At 45.5% G+C, this 15,644-nt stretch overlaps 1 protein-coding gene across 2 annotated transcripts; it reads right to left on the reverse strand.

The window, feature by feature from the left end:
* Window positions 1-5: 5 nt before the first annotated feature.
* RFC4 (replication factor C subunit 4) lies at window positions 6-12,938 on the reverse strand. Of its 2 annotated transcripts, XM_074153514.1 has the most exons (11): window positions 12,711-12,938; window positions 12,037-12,115; window positions 7,302-7,381; window positions 6,023-6,142; window positions 5,018-5,161; window positions 4,622-4,742; window positions 4,051-4,176; window positions 2,341-2,421; window positions 1,229-1,345; window positions 1,001-1,102; window positions 10-177 (listed from the first exon to the last, which is right to left on the reverse strand). In XM_074153514.1, the coding sequence occupies exons 1-10, from the start codon at window positions 12,833-12,835 to the stop codon at window positions 1,037-1,039; spliced, it is 1,059 nt and encodes a 352-aa protein (XP_074009615.1). In that variant the 5' UTR covers window positions 12,836-12,938; the 3' UTR covers window positions 10-177; window positions 1,001-1,036. The 2 variants fall into 2 exon arrangements, with proteins under 2 accessions (XP_074009614.1, XP_074009615.1); XM_074153513.1 differs by lacking the exon at window positions 1,001-1,102 and having other exon boundaries at window positions 6-177.
* Window positions 12,939-15,644: the final 2,706 nt, after the last annotated feature.

A 15,644-nucleotide genomic window follows, 5' to 3' on the forward strand; every position in this document is an offset into this window, starting at 1 on the left:
CCAGCCTGAGCTGTTCCCACTGCCCAGCAGTGCTTTTATTGCAAAAAGCTGTAGGGAAGCGCGGTGTCCCTGCGCGGCCCCTCACTCGTTGTGCGTCAGCTGCTGCATCACCAGGGCGCAGAGACTCACCAGCTGCAGGAACTCGTCAGCACCATCAGCCAAGCACTTGTCCACTTCCTGCCAAGGGGAAAGGGGGGGGGGTTTAAGACAGCGCTCTCCTCCCCCCAGCAGAGAGGGCCACCATGAAGTTGGAATGAGTCCAGAGGAGGCCACGGAGATGCTGGGAGGGCTGGAGCCCCTCTGCTGGGAGGACAGGCTGAGAGAGTTGGGGGGAGGTCCAGCCTGGAGAAGAGAAGGCTCCGGGGAGACCTTAGAGCCCCTTCCAGTCCCTCAAGGGGCTCCAGGAAAGCTGGGGAGGGACTCTGGATGAGGGAGGGGAGCCCTAGGAGGAGGGGGAAGGGTTTGACACTGAAAGAGGGGAGATTGAGATAAGATCTGGGGAAGAAGTTCTTTGCTGTGAGGGTGGTGAGACCCTGGCCCAGGTTGCCCAGAGAAGCTGTGGCTGCCCCATCCCTGGAGGGGTTCAAGGCCAGGTTGGACGGGGCTTGGAGCAACCTGGTCTGGTGGGAGGTGTCCCTGCCCAGGGCAGGAGGTGGCACTGGGGGGGCTTTAAGGTCCCTTCGAACCCAAACCATTCTGTGATTCCATGGTTCTAAGTTTGGCAACTGCTTGCTTAATTGACAATGACATTCCAGCAGTCACACACCTGGGGAAGAGTCATCTCTCCGGCCCCCAAGACATGACAGTGTCTGTACAGGAGGTACAGAAACTTCCCCCTTAAAGAGAAGTTACTTAACCCTTTTTTTTTTTTTTAAAGGCCTTTGTTATGGGGTGTGAAATAAAAGTTGCATTTTGCAGCTCGCCATTTGTTTAAGTGCTGACTTAGAAACCCTGCCTTAATTTTCCTTGTAAATTTATTTTAAAAACCAAACCCACAAACCTCTTGCTGGAGGACCATTAGAACGGTTGAACACGGCTAATAATTCACTGAACTGGATTTCAATCTCTTCTCAGGAAATTCCTCAGAACAAAAATTTAGGTTCTACCAGGAAACATTCAGAACTAAAAATCCAAATAAACCATTACGCACACTTGGGAGAGAGTGCGAGTAAACAAAAATGAGTGGGTGGAGACTGATGAGGGGTTTTAACTCCAGGAGCAGACTTACCGCCAGTTTCTCGACGATGGCAGATTTCTGCTTGTCGCTGTAATCTCCGCTCTCAACAACGGCGTCGTGCAGCTGGTTCACGAGCTGAGCTACAGCGTACCCTTCGTTGATGAGGTTCTGTGTCAGAGAGAGAAGGAAAAGGAAATAATCCAGCAGTGGAAATGCTACTGACTGGAAAACCAACTAGAAAAACTCTGAACTGCAGGAGTGCACCAGGATGTGCTCCGGAACGTTCCCATTCCAGAGGAGGCACCAGGAGTTTGTCTGGAGCCCAGGATCCCGCCCGGCAGCGACCCAAAGGGAACACCCAGGAGCGGCTACAGGAGCACGGCAGAGGCTGGGGGCACAGAGCCATCCTTCTGTCCAGATAACCCTCCAGCCTCTGGCAATTTCCATCTCGGGCATTTTGTGGGCTAGAGACATTTTCAGCGTTTAACAACCTCCCCTGAACCTGCCCTTATTTAAAATTAGGGGAGCGTTGCATCCACAGCGTCACGTGGCAGTTTCACAGTCTTCACATTGGAACTGCCACCTACTCTGATTGATTTCCTTCATCTGGCAGTTGCTGCCTCAGACACACAGAGATCTGCAAGGCCAAAATGCTTCTAATAAAATAAAAACCATGGCAACTAACAATAGCTTTTTTTTTTAAAAAATTAGTAATGCCCAGTTCCAAATCCAGCAAATCCTGGGAACGGTAGTCCAGGAAGCCACTGAGGCAGAGAGAAGTTTATGAAAACAGAACAAGAGTTGGTGCAACCTTATTTTTCAAACTCAGATTAGAAATTTCCTGTTCTTCAGAGACACCAAGAACCTTTTCTGTGTTAAAGAAAAGAAATGCACCTCTACGAACCAGCAGCTTGTGCCTTCTCCAGCAAGATCTATTTGAAGCCACTGCAGTTTGTCAGACAAACCGACTCGCTGGTGTGCTCTGAGATTAACGCGAATTATTTTAAAACTGAGGAGGTATTACAGCTTTGTTCCATGAGAAGCATCTGAACAGAGGCTTCCCGAGAGGCGCCTCCTGACTAACCCCAGTGTTCCCAGCAGCAGTGGGTTCATGGGGCAGAGACCCAGCCACCCCCTTGGCTGAGGCATGAAGGGGACTCTACCTTGGCCAGAGTTTCCAATTTCTCAAATGACCCGCTCTGGCAGACAGACAGCAGCTCAGCAATTGTTTCTTTGGGGATGACCTGTAACGAGAAGTTACGTTTCTTAACTTCAACTTTGTAAACTTAAAATTGAAGCTGATGCTTTAGTGACAGCTATACACTGCGTATGAAGGAGGCCCCTCCAGCATTTCATCCCTCCACACACCCAACCGCTCTCAAACAAGGCTATAAGACAGACGAGTGAAATTCTGAGTGAGCGCGAGGCTGTAATATTCCTTCTATGTTGGTGATATTCAAATAAACACACACAGTGACAGGGAATGGTCAGTGTCAGCTTCCTAAATCCCACACCCAGTCGCTTGCTCAGGGCACTGACTCGCTGGACGACTCAGCAGTCAGATCAGCCAGCGCTTTCTGTGCCACCCCGCACCCAGGCAAACAGCAAATCGGGCTTCTCTCCAGTCCCGCAGCAGGGACGTACAAAACAGCCCAGTACAACAAGATCAGACCGTAAATCAAAGAAACCCAGTTGCCAGATGCTGTTATTTAGCTCTGAGCAGGGAAGCGCCACCCACATTCCCCCTCTCCTCATTGTCACTCCCCTCAGTTGAGCGCCGGGACAGCTTGGTTTCAAAAATACCTTCTTAATCCTTTGTACTAAGGTCATTCCAGGGTCACAAAAAGTTATGTACAACCAAGAACTTGAAGTCTTTATGAAGACATAAAGTTGGGTTCCTTTGGTTTAAACAAACATTATTAAATAACGGAATTTCATGCTTCTCTCTCCTATCATTAGCCATTTCTGCCAGGTTTCTTGGCAATTGCGAGTTACAGGTGCGTGCGAGTGAAATCCAGCTCTTCTCTACAGCTAGATACACAAAACTCAACAAATTCACTCAGGAAACTGTTTAAAACTGTGCACCAAAAATGTGCACAGTAGCCACTGCCTCTGGTTCCAGAGACATGAAGACCCCACGACCCTCACAATTAGCGACGAGGGCAGCACCTCCGGGGCAGCGTGCCCATTAAAGCCCACTTGTTCTTCAGCTCCCGGACTCCTAATCTCACATTTCTTACTGTCAGGGAATAAGTGCTTTGTTGCTATAGGAACACCTTCACACAAGGTTTATGAAACGCCTTTCCTCTCAGGTTTCTCCTGTCCCTGTCAGTATTATCCCTGTCATTCTAGAAGACATCACTGCTCTTTTGTTAAGAGGCGAGATCCCACACAGATCCTGGGAGAGACGCCGTCACTGCGAACGGGAAGTTGAAAACAAGCTGTGACTGAAAGTCACTCCCCTGTGGCGTTTCCAAACTGTGTTTTGCAAGGATCTATACTTACATACACACATAGAAACACAAACATCTATATAAAAGTGCTGAAAAGACATTCCAGTTCTACTGTCCCCCGAGAGGCAGCACATTTTGCATTCGTGGGCAGAGTATTTCAACTTCAGTTGGAATTATGAGGCTATTTTGCCGTTGTCCTTGCCTCACGGAGGAAGTCGCTGGACACTTGCTACGTAGTAAGTGCACAGAATCAGCCTTTACAGTTCTGGTGGACGGTGTATCGATACCACGCTGCAATTCTAATGGGGATAAACCAATTTTTTAATCCAACTTTGAGGAAAGGGAGAGACAGGCAGCAGGTACACTTTCCACACAAACGCTTCCCAGACTAATGCCAGGAGAAACTAACGCAGAGCTTACCCCAGCGATCTCAGTGACTATCTTCTCCGTGATCTCCTTCCCGCCCATGAGGCGAGTGGCACTTTGAAGAAAAGTAATTGCTTTTCTTAAGTCCCCCTCTGACACTTTAACAAGGTAAGACACCGCCTGAAAAATAACGTCAGAAAATGCCAAGTTAGATGTTCTCTGTTAATTAAAATCCAGTACGCTTTCTCAGCACATTGATTTTCAAACATCAGGTAGTGCCGAAGGCAGGTTGTCACAGGCACAACACGCGAGTTACGAAGCAACTTCTCTACTAATACGAACGTGTGCTGGCAGTTTCAGAATGTAACACGGTTTAATGCAAATATACTCAGCACAGAACAAAGCCCTACAGTTTTGCCTCAGGTTTCTCCGGTGGACATTTCTCTGGTTTTAGCAAGACTCCTAAAATTCATCCCATCTAGGGAAGGAGAATGATATCTAAATGAGTTTCTATCTCCTGTTTAATACAACTGAGCAGGCTGGAAAAGCCTGCTGACTTAGTGCCTTTCACTACAATGGAATTACACACTGGATCAAGCAATACAATTCCATGGCAACCACGTACCTCACTACTGATTTTCACATGTTCCTTCTCAGACACCTCTAGTAGCCTCTGCTGTTGGATTTTGTCTGACAAAGGCTTGAAGCGGAATTTGGAGCATCGTGATGTTAAAGGCTCAATTATTCTGCAAAAAGAGGAAGGTAAGTGCTTGGTACATGAATGCATGGGTCAAGTCTTTACAGACAACACTCTCGAGGCAGAAAAGGGCAGCACAACCTTAAAACTGCAACACTGGGAAAAAGAAATATTGATACCTAGTTTTCATTTAATAAGGATGCAACTATGTGAATACAAGACTGAAGACAATATTTAGGTTTCAACCTCTCAGTGAAAAAAAATATAAATCGTACAGAATAGGAACAACAAGAAGTCCAAAGAAGCAACAAATTCCCCTCGTACCTGCTGATGTAGTTACAAATTAGGCAGAAACGTGTTGTTTTCGATTCTTTTTCCATTGTGCGCCTTAAGGCTGCCTGGGCTGCTGAAGTCATTGAGTCTGCTTCATCCAGGATTACAATTTTAAAAGGAGGACAAACTTTACCACTGAAAAATGAGAGATCTGTTATCCAGGAGACGTGCAACGTATAGACCAAGGAAAAAAAAACAAACACTGCAAATAGCAAGTCATATTTTACTTATGTATTTATGCCCAATAAATAGAACACATTCAGAGATTCAATCTTTTTTATTACTTTTAGATAAAGGACTAATATTTGCAATAACGGGGAGGACTGAGTTCCCGTAGAAAGATCAGCACCTGAATACTGCAAAAGACCTTTTTAAAAAAGATGTACTTTTGCTTTAAGTTTCTTCTTTTACCAACTAATGCAGCTCTTCTCTTTACAGGCCTTCCAACTCCCTGAACTTTAAAGAACACTGCAGCAGACTGCTTTCAGTACACAGACACTCCTGGCAGGCAGTTTCTTCCAGCTACTTCCCAAATCTGTTTTTTCCACACGTACAGCTTCCCCTGCACAGGGCTTCTCACCTCCTCACACCACAACCTCGTTAGCATCTCATAAACTACCACCTGTCTTGTATGAGCTGCTGCAGATCAGAGGTACTGAAGAAGTCATTTCCACCACAATTTACCCAAAGCAGCTTTTCCATGGTACTCAGACAACACTTGCCGAGGCAACAGCATGGCACCAAATCCAGAAGGCGGGATCTTTTGGGGTTCTCCCTGTCTCTAACAGCACCAGTAAATGTTCCTCCCAGGTATTCAAACAGTTGACACAGAGCTACATCAAGTCAAAGCTTAGCCAAAACACTGCATGTGTTGCAAGCTTCTGAGCAATGCTGACCCATCATTTATATTTTATAAAGTTCACCTAAACAAAAGCAGCCACGGGCTTTGTCCTATGCAAGGAAGTCCATCAGAGCCAGCTTTGATCCAGCACTTACTCTGAGCGGCTTCCAGACGCAGTGAGCTGAGCAAAAGCCTTCACTTTTTCCCGAATCACTTGTATCCCACGCTCATCAGAAGCATTTAACTCAAGGACTCTTTGCCGGAATAATTCAGGCCTGCAAAATTTTTATTACAATATGTATCATTACAAGCGTTAGCAGCTAACATTATAAAGTATATCAACAGTCCTTTGGGCCTTCTCAAATGGCAGGTATGATTTTTGCCAGCATTACTAAATAACATACTTTGTAGAAAGACAATTAAACTGAGATCATTAGATGTTGGGTATGAATTTCCATTAGCTATTTTTCACAATTGCCTCCCAGACTATAGGAAACAGTGAAGCGTAAAGTTACATCAGTTATTGAGGAAAAAAAGGTAGGAAGTTGGCTTCAGAAGTTGAGAGCACCGTATGCCTTCCTGCTTATACACTGAGAGCAATGTGGAAGATCAAGTAAAAAGCCCTGATGCAGTCACTGGTGCTGCTCTGCTACTCCAATACTACCAGAAAGAAATCTCTAGCGAGTATAATATGGGCAGCATTTAGCAGCAGAACTATACAGCACCACCTCTGACTACAAAAGAGAAAAAATGAAGACAGTGGATTTTGAGTTCTGGGAATTCAAATGGACACACAAGTGGAGTTGTCTTCCTACTATTAAACTAGAAGTGGTTCTTTCCAAAAAATGGCATGAACCAAAAATTAAAGATGCTGATGGGGGGCAGGGGGAGGGACTAAAGTCATGATTAGATGACTCAAACCACCTTCTCGTCCATTTTGTGCTCCTGGGTCACTGAATTCACTGCTCCAGAACTCCCAAGTGTTACAAGTGAGCTGATGGATGTACACATGCTGAGTTTTAGTCTGACTCCCAGAATTAATTCCAGACACAATTCAGTGGTGCACAATGGAAAGATTACAATGCAGGTGTTTTATGAAGTGCTTTGAGATCTAGGTGTAGCTAACAGCTTACTGGATATACTGTTAAAGTTGGAATTCCTTTACAAAGTTCAGTAAGGCATATGCAAGGCATTTCTTTTCATACTCTTTGCTGTGGGGTTACAACGTGGGAGACTAGCAGCCATGGAAGTCTGTATTGGTAACAGACAGGACAAACGAGAAAGAAATCTTACATTAGAGCTGAATTAGAATGTGAAGATATTGCTGAAAAAGACCTGGAAGCTAAATAAGAACAGGCAATGACCAGAGGCACTCTGCCACACGGTTAGAAGCCGTGACCGTAGATTACACCAAAGCCACTTGACCCAGCTTACCCATACAGCTCTCTGGCCGCTGCTAGAATCGTGGAAGTCTTCCCAGTTCCAGGTGGGCCATAGAACAACAGGTTGGGAAGCTGAAACAGCAAGGCAGTATTTTTTAAAAAAAGCAAGTAAACAAAACAAACCACAGAGAGGAAAACTACTGAAAATCCGAGCACCTGACAGAACAGAAACTCTCTACTCCTCCTGGTAAATAATATCAAAGTCTTTCACTTCTAGGTCATTGCACATAGTGCTCAAAAGGAAGACAAACAGTTGCTTTTTATAACACAGCATGAACAAGCTGTTATTTGGTGGCACTATCATGTGTTCTATCAAAATTGATACTTTAATTTCTATTTCATCTTGGTATATTCCCTGCAGGTCAGGTCTGAGATCAGTGAAACCTACAGAACTTGTTATGACTGCAGTGACATGCACATTTATCCAAGGATGCCCTTCAAACAGTCTGGATACTATTAGCAGTGCAGCTGTGACAAAATCTGGCACAGGTTGAGTATCTTGTCCGATCTCATCTCCCCAGACTGCCTTTTCAAGCCATGCTGAGAATCCTGTGCTGCCACGAACTCCACTGCAGTGAGCAGAAGGGAGGTGGTGAATGCTGGCACTGCCCTGCAGCGAGCGCAATGCAGAGGCACCCACCACTAACCACACAGATGCTCCCCGCCACTGACCGCGCTGCACAGCCCTGGCACGTTTCTACCTCCATCCGTGGATTTTCCAGAGAAGGAGGAGACCAGTGGCATTTCTTAAAGAGATCACGTTAAGTGATCTTTCAAATAATCTAATTAATAACCTCAGCATGAAAAAATAGGAATGCATTAAAGAAGTATGCTGATACAGGAAGATCAAAGCAGCACAGCAAAGACTGCAGGAATAGTATATGATGACATTTAGCAGCACAAAGCATAAAATCTCACAATTTGAGAACAGAACTAAATATCTGCTAGATGCCCGGAATTCATCAGCTGGAATAAAATACAAGCTGGCTTTCTTTTGTCTGTCATTCAGAGGAACGGTATAATAGCTGTGTAACACGGTGGTCCCAGGATATGCAGGTTCAACACAGATGGAAAATCACAAATACCAACACAGGGCGAACAGGACTTCACCTGGAAACCTACACACAGTTCAGGCCAGCCTTAGTCAAGGCTGACGAATCCAAACTGTGAAAGGTGATTGAAGGAGCAAAGAGCCTGTCTTATGAGAAGTGACTTTAAGAGTTTGATTTCGTTAGTTCAGCAAAACAAAAGCCAAGAAGGAATATGACTGATCTCCATAAATACATCAGAGTAACACAGGGACAAAAAACAAAGTCGACAAAACCAGATTTGCATAAGTTACCATGACTAAATTTTGGCTGAAATCAAGAAGCTTCCTAATTAGCATAGGAGTGATAGCTTTCTGTATTACTATTTCAAGTAATAACTCTTACAAATTATCAGGCTGCACTTTAAAACTGCTGCCTTTGACAGTAGGGAATGTTCCAGTTATACGTTCTTAGAACAAGAATCCAAGAGTCCCCTCCCATCAATAGCAAACAGACAAACCTCTCCGTCTGACTTGATTTCCAGCTCTTAATAAAAATTCTATTTTTAAAAATAAGACTCCACTAAAATTAGAGAATTTTATGCTGCATATAGCAAGCACTGCAGACAGAATGGGAACAGCAAAACCAAAGACATCCAAAGAGCAGAGCAAAATGCAGGAGTACACAATCCATAATGAGAACACGAAGTAGAGACAGACCAGTTTGGTAACAAGCATCCCATTTTAACAACTGAGACAAGACACAGAGAACAGACTCAACTACACAGACACAACTTTTCTGTAAAAGTACAGACAGAAGAATTTCAATCTTCAATCAATTCAGAGTAAATAAATCCATTGCGAGTTTTGCCTGCTCTTTCTGCCAGTCCTTCCTTGCTTGTTTCCCTAGTTACTAAAGAGCAAACAGCATTCCGTACTAGCAAACATTTTTTTCAAGTTTAATTAGATACCACAACATTATTATCCCGCTGTATCTTTTAGGAAAGCTCCAGGGAGAAGAAATGTTTACTGAATGATAGCCGAATATTCACCAACAACCACGTTAGGTTAGCACACTGCAAGGGTAGGCATTTTCATGGAGAGTCATAATTTCATGCCTCTTTGCTAATCCGGACTCTACCAGTTCTCCAAACAAGCATTAGCAGGTAAGAAGCTTTCATAAGAATTTGTTTCCTAATTCTGCTAAACCCATACTTTACTACTGTTTCTGTTTCAGCCTCATATATGCTTGTTTCTCGCTGAAGTTATCACCAGTATCTTCGCTTCTGCGCCAAGCCCAGCCTAATCCTTTATGTAACTGTGGCAGTATTTTTAAACAGGCTGCAACCCGATCTGGTTATCCAGTTTTCCATTCCTGCCAGGGGCAAGCAGGATACCTGCAGGCATCATCCTGCTCGCAGGAAAGTTACCACGTAGAGTGCAAACCCCAAGTCCTTTTCTAGAAGTTTCAGTTCAAATGGAGATGTAAATTGCAGTGATAATCCCTCAACTCCCTCTGGGTCCTTCTGATGTCATCAAGTAAAGGAAACTGCACAACGCTCCGGCACCTGTCAGTTTCCTTGCAAAAAACAACAACAGATCAACACTCTTGGCAGCCAGAAACCAATTCCTCCAGTTCAAAACCACTTGGGAGTCTGGTCTCCCCAGTTTATAACAAGACAGATGCCCGCTATTGCAGATGGAGATATTTCAGGGACTTAGAAGTCCTGCTCCATTTAGCAGCTCCCAAACCAAGGGCCACAAATACTTACAGGCCAACCAACAAAGGACTGGCTCTCCATTTTCACCACTAAGGTTTAAATAAAGCACATTACACAAACCTACAGTGTTGTCACAGCTGTTTCTCTGACCTCCCCAGATCTCCAAATTCAATAAGAACTTCTGAAATAAGTACCAGCCACCTCAGAGCTTAAATTACACTTTTGCCTTTTTGATGGAATGAGTCCTTTCGAGAACTAACAAAAATGTCCAAATTTTAAAAGCATCGAATATTTTAGAGTACTTGCATGATTTTGTTCTCAAATGCCCTGCTGAGTTTGGGTAGCTATGATCCATAGGTATGATCCATTTGGGTAGCCTGGATCCATATGTAGAAGTTGTAATTTGACTTTTAAACTCAGGAGGCAGAAAGTCAACACAAGTGTACTGGGCTCATAATCCCAGAAACATTGCTGATATAGAAGCTGTCAGGTTTTAAATAGCTGTTGCTCAAAATAGAACTTCACAACCCATCACCTAAGCGATGTTACACGACTGATATGTCCAGACAGAATAGGTGGCAGCACCTCATTTCTCCTCAGCTGTTAATAGTTCCTTACTAATTACCTCAACTGTACAAATATCATTGCTGTTGAAACCCAGATTTCTATGGGTAAAACATTACATGACAAGGTCACATTGCAACAGCCTTCTCAAACTGAAGCTGGAGACAGGAACAAAGGACAGGAATTATACAAGTCTTTCCCAGCTCTGTCATCCCAGCTCCATTTTGGCTCCCTATGCTCAAACAAATAAAGTACTTCTAAAGTACTTCTACTTTTGCAAGTTATGATTAAATTAATATTTTCAGATAGAAATTGACTCATATTAGTCAAAACCAGAACTGCAAAGTAAACTGTCGTAAGATAAAATTTTCAAATACCAAAGACTACCCATGCATACGGCACATCAGAGTGTGAAAGGCTTCTTGCATTAAAACTCTGAAAATTGTCCAAATTGCTCCTTTTAGCTCTTGGTGAGCAGCCAGCCATATCACAAATGTCATTTTCAGAACAGCCATCAGTCACTACAGCGGGCACCAGCAGTCCATGAAAACAGAAACAGCTTTTAGAACACAAGAATGACCCTTCTAGGTGAAACGTGAAGCAAAAGAGTCAGGAAAGGAATTGTCCAGATTTTGCAGATGTCAAGAAAGCACAGCCATTTCTGGCTACTTGCTTTATTTCTCCCTTCAGTCCCTCCACCTCCCCATCACCTGCTTTGGAGGAAATAATCACCTTTCACACTGAATATTTACTATATTTTTTTTCCAGAAGCAAATAGAAGCGTAAACAAAAGCAACTGAAAATGCTTTGCTCATCCTCTTTATATTTGTAGGTCTCGGGTGCCAACACTGCAGTGAAGTTAGTGAAACTGTCATACTGAGCTTTTTAAAGCCTGAGAGTCTTACTTGGAAACTAACCTAAGAAGTTTGTGGATCACTATCATAGTAGTAGACCTGCACTTGAACTTCCCTCGTTAGCAAACAGTGTATTTCTTTTGATGTTTAGCAGTTTTGTAGAAGTACTGACAGATCACTAGAACTGTTTAGGAACGACTGGCAATCCAGACTTTTCTGTGAAAGAAAAATTTCCCCTCTCCTCTTAAACACAAATGTCAAAAGCACCAGCTGAATAGTAGTGTAGACACAACAAAAGCCTTTCCAGATTTGAAACTATTTTACCAATTAAGCTTTTCCAGAATAATTCCGAACAGCATCACAGAGGTGACAGTTTTATAATGTTTAGAGGGCTGGAAACATCCCAAAATTCACACATATATCACAACAACGAAGCCATTTTAGCTGGTTTGTAAAGTACCACTGTAAAAAATGATCATTGCTGAGTTAGAAAAGAGAAGTTTTCATTACTACTGGCTAAACCTTCTGCCTCAAGTGAGCAGATGTTATCATTACACTCACATCAGCCCCTTCCAAGGACTTTTTCAGCACAGCAACAACTTCATCCTGGAAGGCGACTTCATCCACATTTCTGGGGCGACTAAATAAAAGGAGGTTAAAAGCAAGTTATTAGCTAACAAAGTTTGGGAAGAAAATTAACGTTGAGAAAAACAACATTTCCCTTTCCGATTACATTGGGCACTGAAGAATTACAGCAAATCTTGTAGCTGAGGTCGAAATGACACCAGGGAATCCATCTAATGGCTCTGCTCCGTGGAACTGAGGTGATGTCATTTCTCAGGAAGCTGTTTGTCTATTTCTATTGTAAACACCCGCCCGAGCTGGGCTGAGAAGCAGAGCTGTACTGCAGACTGCAATACTCCACCACTCTGTGAGCCGATAAGGACTTTTCAGAAAGGAAGCACCTAAAGCAGTTTAGCACCAAGGCACGGCGATGGAGCCACGCTGCGTGACACGGGCCACGGAGGCACCTTCCGCTCAGTAACACCGACAACGGGCTCTTACTCACTTCACGGTGCTGGTTTTCCCCTGCAACTGACACAGCTGAAGCTGCTGTCCCGGGTGGAGACACCTCCAGCTGCAACCCCCTTCGCCGCGCACCCACTCCCTCCTCCACACGCCCCCTCCAGACAGAACGCCCCCTCACGACCCCGCCGCCCCCGGAGAGCCCTTACTATTTCTCCACCCAGGGGACGGGTTTGAGCCTCTTGCCCTCCCCGCTGCTCCCCGCCGCGCCCTTCTCCTTGGCAGCGGGGGGCTTGGTGCTGATGGCGGACGGGCCTTTGAGGAAGGCCTGCATGGCTCCGGCGGGGCCCGGCCCCTCGCAGCCTCCCCCGCCTCAGCACAGCCGTTAGGCCGCACGGCGCGCGCACGCCGCACCGCAGGCCCCACCGGCCCTTCCCGCCACAGGCCGGGGGCGGGGCCGCTTCCGCTCGGCCGCGGGCCAATCACCGAGCTCGGTCCCGCCGCGGAGGCGGGCACTGACGTGACGCCCCCGCCGGCCGCGCTGCGCATGCTCCGGGTTCTGCGGTGGGAGGGGGGAGCGGAGGGGGGGGTGCGCGCGCTCGGGGGGGCGGAGCGGCGGCGTCCTCTGAGGCCGCCATGGCCGCGCCTCCCGTCGGGGCCGCACCGGCGGGGTGCAGAGCGGCCGGCGCCCGCTCTCTGCCATCCCTCCCAAACGCCTCTTCCCCGACGAGTGGGGAAAAAAAAACAAATAACGTGCTGTACAAAATCAGCGCCGAAAGCCAGCGGAAGAGGGGCCTCTCCTGTCAGGCCCCGGGGCGGCGGCCGCTCCCCTCGGCTGAGGTGGGTCCTGGGGGTCTCTGGAGGTGAAACCCGCGAAGGCCGGAGTCTGCCCCAGCCCTGTCCTGCCCCGGCTGCCCCGGGCCATTTGCCTTTGCGCGGTCATCGCTGCTCAGCCGTTGCCCGGCCCTGGCTGTTGCCGTGCGAGCGGCTCCCCCAGGTGTACAGCACAGGCGCGGGGGCTATCGCTGCAAAAGTGACCGGTGAAGAGAAAGTGACTCCTTTTTGTTTCTCCATTGCTTCTAATAATCTCCATTACAGCAAAACCAAGGAAAAAAAAATAAATGAGAGGTGTGATTGATGTGACAGTTGCCTTTAAAGGACAAAAAGGCATCCTAGTAGGTTTGGCAGTCGTGATGCACGCCCACGTTTTCATGTGCTGGGTTAGCTACAGCTTATCCTCCCAATTATGTACTGGTTCTGTGGATAAAAATATAAAGCAATTCTGCTACCAGTGTGGTGGCAGATGTTCAGGTTTACTATTGCCCCATGACTGCTCCTGGGCAGGAGGCACAGCCTGGGCAGCCGAGGTGGTGATCGCCCAGAATAGAACCTGTGCAAGGGAAAAGAGTGGAGTGGAAATGGTCTCTATGGCAACAGATAAAGGGTCTTTGGAAAAGGAGATGCGGGAAAGAATTTAGGCTGAAAATACATCATTCTCTCAGTGAGACAAGCCTGTAATCCTTGTCTGGGCAATTTTAAACAAGCTGTTTCCTCTCATCTGGCACTCTGCTATTGAGGCATGAAATCCAGATCGTAGCCTTAGCAGCAAGGAATGCCCACACATCTAATTACTGCAGTTGTCTTGTTCTAGATGAAAATGCAATGCTATATTTTTTTCCCCACTGTGATCATATTTGGTACTTCCCAGTCATGGTAACTTGGAAATGGTAAGGATGTATAAGCAGCTAGAATTGATTAGCTTTGTTTCTGAAACTGTATAAAGCTTTGTTGCTTCATAAGCTTCATTCTATTTGGTGGTCTCTTCTGTCTACTCTCCTTAATGGGGCCCCTTCAAACGTACCTGGCATTGAGCATTTTATCGACTAGATATTTTCTCAGGTTCAGTTCAGCAATGGAACTTCCTGTCTGCTACGTTAACTTCATAACACAACTTTTTGTCTTTTTGTTGGTTTTTTTTATGACACTGACAGTGGACAAGTAGCTTCCTTAAAATAAGCTACATAGAGTTTAAGAAGTAAACTGACCCTAAAAATTACAGGCTCACTGTCCAACAGCTTTGTCCAAAATTCAGGCTTTGTTTCAAAAGAGGAAAGATGCTAGAAAGTGTTGAAAGAAATGATTACAGTAGAAATAGGTATGTATTGATTTTCTTAAAAGTTTAACAGCAAACATTTATCTGATAACTTCCAGCATTTGAAGACTTCTGTCAGAATTATGTAAGCAGCACTGAAACTGGCAGTTTTCTGTCCAAGCTGCGTAAACAAGAGAAGGTTCAAAGCAAGATGGGCAAGATTGTTGAGAGGTATGAATTGGCCTTTTTTTTTTAATGACAAGGTAGTGACTAGGACAGCATTCGTCTCAGCTCGGGAAAGAGTGATTAAGGGCTATGATCACTGTATATAAAGTCATGGCTAGGATGACTTGTCAAAAGGCAGGAACCAGAGGCCTGAAATTGAACTATGAGGCTTCAGATTTAAAACCAAAAGAAGTATTAAAGAGTATTAAACATGATCAGGCAAATGCAAACTAAAGCTCAGAAAGTCCATGAACTAGAGACTGCTGCAGTCTGAGAGGGGATTACTGGAGAGGAACTCTTTGTAAGTGCCCTGTTTCACACACTCTTTCCTAATTATATATTAATGGTCCTACTCACAGATGGGCTGCTGCCCCAGTCTGTGTCAGGACAGCTGTTCTGGAGCACAAACAGTGAATGATTGATATAAATGATGGTGACAAAAAGGTTTATGATGGGGAAGGAAGAAAAGGAGCACTTGCACTAGTTTTAGAAAAAAGAACTAGTGTCTTCAGCGGCCTCTTTCCCTTCAGAATGGGTGCTAGAAGCAGCTGTGCTCCTTTTCAAGTAAAGTAGCTGAAACAGCATCTGAGGCAAAGCAGGTCAGGCTCTGCAGAGCTCAGCCAAGAGTCAAAGTGTGAAGGCTTTGCCGGGGGAGCCGTGTGCCCAAGGAAAAGTGTACATGCAGGTTTCAGCAGAGAAGCCCAGATTTGTCACAGGAGGTGACTGAGAGGGCCGTGGAAAGCTGAGAACAGCCAGAGAAGCGCTAGCACTGTGAGCCTCTTAGAAGCTAAGCAAGAGCACTGCTGACTGAAGTGTTCCAAAAAGA

Source organism: Numenius arquata, chromosome 9 (assembly GCF_964106895.1).
Source record: "Numenius arquata chromosome 9, bNumArq3.hap1.1, whole genome shotgun sequence".
Lineage (NCBI taxonomy): Eukaryota > Metazoa > Chordata > Aves > Charadriiformes > Scolopacidae > Numenius > Numenius arquata.